The following is a 6,870-nucleotide window of genomic DNA, read 5'->3' on the forward strand; positions in this document are numbered from 1 at the left end:
TGACCCAAGCCATGGTGTTTTCAATAGCCTCATATGCATGCGAAAGTTGGACAATGAGTAAGGAAGACCGTAGAAGAATTGATGCATTTGAGTTATGGTGTTGAAGGAGAAAATTTAAAAGTACCATGGACTGATTCGGGACCCAGACATATCTATTTCCAGGGCGCCAGGCAACCGAGTACGGGCAAGCTACCCGCCGACCTTCACATCTTCCCATGCCAGCACCTAGCCCTGGAGCTCCATCCTGGCAGCACCAGGGTGACATGCTCCCTGACGAGCCACGAGCTGCCTTGCCTCTTGCCAGCGCTCCAGCTCTACATCCGTAGCCACAAATACCAATGGCTGGTGCACACAGCGCCCACCTTTGACTACACCAAGTTTGAACCGCACATCATGCCGAGCACCAAGAGCCTGCACCAGCTCTTCTGTAAACTCACCCTAGGACACATCAATAAGTGTCCGGAGCACATCCTCAGGCACACCCGGGGCCACCGCTTCCAGAAGGCACTGCATCAGTACAAGGACTGCCAGTACGTCCTCCTCGTTTGCTTGTTAAATAGGAAGCGGAGGCAGCAGGAAGATCAGACAAATGTGGAGCTGCCTGGCCGGAAAAGAGACGTCTGGGAGCCTACATCCAGTGATGGAGGTTCCCAGAGTGACAACAGCAGGGCAGACCCGAGCTGTTCACCAGAAAGGACCTGAGAGAGACCGATAACTGTCTCTGATGGACAGTGAGGAGGACACAGCACACCAGACTCTGGGAAGAGACAGAAGCCAGCCAGACGGTGACCCAGAAGGCCAGGAAGACACAGCTAGGCTCCCTGAGGAAGAAGGTGAAAGGCTGCCACTCCGGACCAAGAAGCTTCCATTCCAAGAAACATTTGGGCTAGAAAAGCCAACGAGCCAGCTCATCCCTCAGGAGTCTCCCTGTCCCAGTCTGCTCCAAGCCCCCAGTGTTGTCAGCCTGCTGCTGCCTTCTCAACTCCACGGGAAGCAGGAGGAGCATCTAGAAGTGGCTGAGGAAGTGACTTGGCCCCGGTGACTGGACTAGAGGACTCCAGATGACCACGCATACAACAAATGCCGTTATTTATTTTTAATGTACGTTCCAAAAATCAAACCGTTTTCAAACACAACTAAGATATAAAATACAGCATAAAATGAGATTTATACTTATTTCCCAGGCAAAGCATAAAGAACCAACAGATCTGTGTTAGAAGAAGTACTGCCAGAGTGCTCCTTGGAAGCCAGGATGGCCAGACTTCATCTTTCATACTTTGGACATGTCAGGAAGGACCAGTCCCTGGAAAAAGATATCATGTTTGGTAAACTAGAAGGTCGGAGAAAAAGAGGAAGACCCCCCAGTGAGATTGGCACAATGGCAGCAGCTGTGGGCCCAAACATAGCAGCCATTGTGAGGTTGGCCCAGGATTGGGAAGTATTTTTTTCTGTTGTGATAGGGTCACTATGAGTTGGTACCAACTTGATGGCACCTAACAACAACAACAAAGGGATCGTATCTGTTCACCACTCGGTGCCTCATACCTCTGATAGAGCCTGTATAGCATTTCCAAGGAGTGACTGGTAAGCTTGAACTGCCACCATTTACAGATCAAACCAACTTTGTAGTCCATTGCATTAACTTGCAGCATCACACCAGGACTCCTACATAATGGGACCTGAATTACTCAAATAAATCCTGAATTAATAAATTCAAGAGCTAACCAAGAACCAACCTTTCCTTGAGTAACAACAGTAGAAATATTACAGCTGTCCATGCCTTTTCCTAAGGACCTCTGGTAGCGTAGTGGTTACGAATCAGGCTGTGAACCGCAAGGTCAGCAGTTCGAAACTACCAGCTGCTCCACGGGAGAAAGATGAGGCTTTCTGCTCCCATAAAAGATTTACAGACTCAGAAACCCTATACAGGGTTGTTATGGGTCGGAACCGACTTGATGGCACTTAACAATAACAATGCCTTTTCCTGTAGCAATAAGGGCTCAAGTTGCAGTAACACTTCAGAGAAACCAAAGCCATCAGATTTGGGCCCTACCTGGAGTTCTAGAGAACTGAGATTGAAGGAGAAAGGGTCCAACTGGATTGGATTAAATGTCTGTGTTGTTTTGGGAATGCGATCTGTCACAAGCTGACTCTTGTCCCAGCTAGGTATCGGGTTTGCAAAGCATCATCCATTTCTAGTAGAGAGTCACAGCGAGAAAACCTAAGTGCTACTGGGAGGAAAGCTGAATGTTAGAGTAGAGCAGTCAACGCAGAGAAGAGCGTTGAAATTGAGAACTGGCTAAGCTGTGGAAACCAGGGGAATGGTATGAAAGAAAGCAAACATGGAGGAAAAGGGATGAAGGCCAAATTAAGTTCTCAGCTGATCCAAATAAACTTCCGTTTGCTCTCCCCACAGGTTAGGGTGCTGGAGCTAGAAACGAAATTGCAGAAGGAGCGTCAAAAACTGGGAGAGCTCCGAAAAAAGCATTATGAACTGGCCGGTGTTGCGGAAGGCTGGGAAGAAGGTGAGCTGTCTGAAGGAAGGAGTCACGTGACAAGGGCGCTCTTCTACTTTGACAGAATAAGGAGTCTATTGGATAATGACTTCCCCATCTCTACTTACAGTGGGCTTTCTCTTCAGTTGTGTTTAAGTCAAAACCTGGGGTAAACTGAGGAGTTAAAAGCATTGTTCTGGGAACTGAACATTGACCGGTAGAGTCTCATCACTCACCTCCAATCCACTCATGGCCCGGTTAGCCTGGTTTACAACCTGTGAGTGCAGTTCTTGGCCAATAGAGAGTACACTGAATGAAGTGGTCAGTGGAGAGTTGTGTACAGGAGCGGTGGATTATAAGGCTCAGACCATGAGCACCAGGGATGGGCAACAGCGCTAGGAGATCAGCAATGTCAAGAACTGAGAGAGAATAATGTCTGGCCCACCAACACACCTCTGTGTATGCCATTCTCACAACATGCCCTGGTTGGCTAACTCGGTCACAACGGAGGTGGTCAACTCTTGTTGAGCTTGATGGACTCTGGGAACCACCCCAGTCACTCTTAGACACTGGACTCGGGGGAAGGATGATGACCACCATGTTGTGGTAACAGTATATTTGTAGACCCCAACATGGTGGCAGTTTTTGGTTAGTTGAATGAATGCACTACAAGCAGGAAGCGTTCTGAGGCCTAATTATTGACTTTTAGGAACAGAAGTGTCACCCCCGCCACTGCAAGAAGCGGTCGCCGAGAAAGAATAGAGCCAACCCAGCGCCCGTGTGTCAGAGTGTAAGTTCTTGGAGCCCACCTATGTGTTTGCTGTCCCCCAACTACAGACTAAGTCCTTGGAGTTCTAGTGGCAGTGACCGGAGGGTCTGCTGAGGTCTTGAATGACCCTTCCTAAGACCATGTCTCCATAATGACACTCTTTGTACTTTGAACCCACTCAACCTCTGCTGCCCATGAGCAGGACCAAGAAGGCGGATCCTAGGCCACCATCCCAGTCCTGCCTGCCTTTCTGTGCCCACGAACCTGTGACCTTCGTAGGGTTCCCCACTGACAACTTGGAAAGGGAAGACCTCATGCATTTTCTCTTTGGTTTTCTTCCCAGTTGTTTCAGTTTCATCATTTGCACAAATTTGTGAGCATCAGAGAGCTGGTGGATTCCAAACCAAGACACAACCCTGAATATGTGCACTGAAGCAGGACTGCGCTGCGGGAGTGTCCTGGCTGAGAAGGCCAAGGCAACTCTCCCCCTCTTTGGGCAGTTCCATGGACTTCCACTGCTTCTTATGGTGACTGGTTGGGATTTTTGTTGTTGTTTTTCTTGGTTTTATTTGCAAAGGCTGCATCCATATAGCCAGCTCTCCCCAGTACAAGCACCCCCTGGAGCGCAGTGTCCAGGGGCCCCATACCACGGCAGTTCCCAGTGGTGGTGCTGCTCGGACTTTGCCTTGGTGCTCCACATCTGCCACCACGCTGCCGAGGGAGAGAGGGTCAGCCAAGGCCACCCCCCCCTCCCCCCAGGCTCGGGTGGACAGCTCTGGGCAGAAGGCAGAAGCAAAGCGAATGCCTTTTCGTCCTCAAGCTGGACCCCAGCCCAGAGCGTCTGTCTACCTTCACAAGTGAGGGAGGGTTACAGAAAGACAACGGGGTACACATGGCCTGGGTCTCCAGAGACACCTTTGGTAGGCATTCCTTGTGGCCAGGCTAAAATACTGCCAGATGCTACAAGTGGTAAGAGTAGCAGTTACTCGCGCCCCCTCCTGTCACACTCAGCCAGGGCCCTATAAGAGGCAGCGTGTCAGGGATTTCCAACTCCTCCTCCCAATGTCTGCCTTGCCATCCTCTTCAATCTGAAGAAGAAAGGTCTGCGTTCCACCTAATTAACAGTCCCAGAAGATGAGGCAAACTGGCTCCCATCAGGAAAGAGCCCTGTTTAGTTTGGAACCTTTACTACTTCATTACTAATCCCACTAAGCAGCACACGGCTTGTGAGCAATCAGGACTTCAGTAGCGACTGTGGCCATGTTCGTACTGTTGCCCTGGTACATCAGCCTCCAGAATGGGCAGTCAGGCCACAGTGCCACCTCGGAACTGTTAGCACCTGGGCCCCTAAGCAGGCAGCTTCCTCAGAGCACTGAAGAAAGGGGCAAAGAGGATGGGGAAGTACTGGTTCAGACGCCCCTCAGCACAAGGTCCAGCTCTCGCTGTTTGGTTGGCAGGATGAGAACAGGGCACATGAACAGCCTCCTAGAGGTAGGCAGACGGGCAGCATTTCTCTGGCTCCTAGTGGAACCCCTGCCCCTAACCCACCCACCCCCACATTAAGTGACCTTTCAACCTCGGAAAAACCACGTCTTCCTACGTAACTGTAGCAATTCATAGGTAGCCAACAAGCAGTACTTCCCAGGGCCTGTCCCCAAGGAACACGTGAAGTTTTGCTACATGCTAGGTTGTGAGACTCTTGGTCATTCACTGTGAAACAAACCCCATCTTCCTATTCCAGTCCGACTTCCCCCAAGAAATGAATGCAGTCTCCCAGAAACTCAAAACTATGGTCACCTGAAGTGTGACCTGCATTCGGGGCTACGGAGGCAACAGCACACACTGAGGAAGCAGCGTTTGGTATGCTGAGCATTGCTCCGTTCCGAAGCTCCGAAGGGCAGCGTGTAGCACCTCTGGCCCATGTGTGCCAATTACATTTGTCAGTGTGGGTTCACATTTCCAACGGTGGCTAAATCCTCAAATCTTGAGTCCTGGTCTTTCAAACGGTTGTGTTTTAAATAACCTGTCCAAAGGAGAAATCTAGTCTATTAGATCAGATTAGTATTCCGTGCTATGTTAACAGTCCCACTACAAAGAAGCCACGACCAAATCTAAAGCCTTCGTGGACTTCAGTTAAGAAAGCACGAGCAGAGCTTGTCACACGAGGTGATGCCGGTCAGATCTCATATAATAGTTGGGTTCATAATAGCTCAAGAGAGAAAGCTAGTCCATTCTCCAGCCCAAAATCAGCTGCCCTGCCTGGATTACCCTTAATGAGCGTGTTGTGATTAAACTGGGAAATCACATCTGAAGGCTAAAAATGAACCTCACAACGTTTTCATCCCGTTGGCATATCATTAGTAACTAAACTTGAACAGTCTCATAGGTGAGAAGACACGCCATAAGGCGAACAGGACAACACAAGGCTGGCTTATGACAAGAGGTTGAGCTATACCTTCATCTGTTATTTAATTTTGCAATGCAGTGCTCAAATACCTCTAGAGGAAAGATACGTGTATATAATAAGGAAACTATTAGGAGACACCTACCTAATATCTGCTTCAATAAGGCAGATGAACAAGGAGTTTAAATTAGACTGGAACTGTTAGAATGGTTACCGAGTCAGCTACCCAGAGCACTTCCCCTTAACCCAGTGCTAGAAGAACCAAACATCGGAATTATTTCAGATACCAAGGTTTCTACTGGTAACAGGGATCACAAAGGCATGTCACCTTGGTCAGGTTTACTCAGCTTTGGCCTCTCACCCCTGAGGAAGAGGTGGCTCTGAGCTGGCACCAGGAACATTCTCAGTTCTTGGTCAGCTCCTTCATCAAGAGGGGTCTGTTGGCTCCCTCGACCCCATTTTTAATAACTGGCAAAACTCTCTTGCTATCTTTGACCATCTTTCCAAATCCCTGAAAACGCTTCCTGCCAATGGAAGTCTTCAGTCGAATTTGGCCTTCCAGCCAGATAGCTTTGCCCTCTATGTCCAGACTACCTGTAGCATAGAAGACCGCCGCCGCCACCACGGGCCTGTCAGCCATAAGCACAGCAAACCTGCCAGCTGTTTGCCACTCACTCAGTTCCTTCATCTCCCAGGTCTCTGGTAGATGAAGGATCAACGGCCCCCAGTGGTGGTACTGCCTTTGAACCCCAGGAGCCAAAGCAATGGGAACAACTGGGCAGGTGCAGTGGGGTCCAACTCTGAAAGTAGAGATTTCCCGACATGTCTTTCAGGTGCCTCTCAACTACCTCAGGTTTGAAGGCCCTACACTGATTACTACTCACAGGGACAAACTGAGGCGGTTTCGCTAGATCTTGGTAATAACCTTGTGGTCTCAAACTTAGAACAGTTCTTTCACGTGTAGGTTTGCAGGGATGGGATGGGGTTGGTTCCATTTTTAACCTTTTCCCCAGTTTTCCATTAGAATCTTTCCTATAAATGAATTCTCCTTTTTCACTGAGTGCCTACCTTCCCAGGGCAGGTGGCCACTGGTTTTTGTTTCTTTCCAGTAATACTTTTACGATGGTATTAAGATCTTTCTTTGTATAATACATTGCATCTGTGTTTTCAATTTTTCAATAAATATATTCACCGGGTGATGG

The 6,870-nt window shown here is 49.0% G+C and overlaps 1 protein-coding gene and 1 pseudogene across 2 annotated transcripts in view; both read left to right on the forward strand.

Moving 5' to 3' along the window:
* Positions 1 to 725, forward strand: part of LOC102831573 — a 4,012-nt pseudogene extending 3,287 nt beyond the window's left edge.
* HIP1 (huntingtin interacting protein 1) overlaps positions 1 to 3,257 on the forward strand; it is a 217,424-nt gene extending 214,167 nt beyond the window's left edge. For both annotated transcript variants that reach the window (XM_006859687.1, XM_006859688.1), the window contains 2 exons: positions 2,417 to 2,525; positions 3,205 to 3,257. In XM_006859687.1, coding sequence (XP_006859749.1) covers positions 2,417 to 2,525; positions 3,205 to 3,257 — 162 coding nt within the window. The remainder of the gene's footprint in view (positions 1 to 2,416; positions 2,526 to 3,204) is intronic.
* The last annotated feature ends 3,613 nt before the right edge of the window (positions 3,258 to 6,870 follow it).

Source organism: Chrysochloris asiatica, unplaced genomic scaffold (genome assembly GCF_000296735.1).
Source record: "Chrysochloris asiatica unplaced genomic scaffold, ChrAsi1.0 scaffold00034, whole genome shotgun sequence".
Classification (NCBI taxonomy): Eukaryota; Metazoa; Chordata; class Mammalia; order Afrosoricida; family Chrysochloridae; genus Chrysochloris; species Chrysochloris asiatica.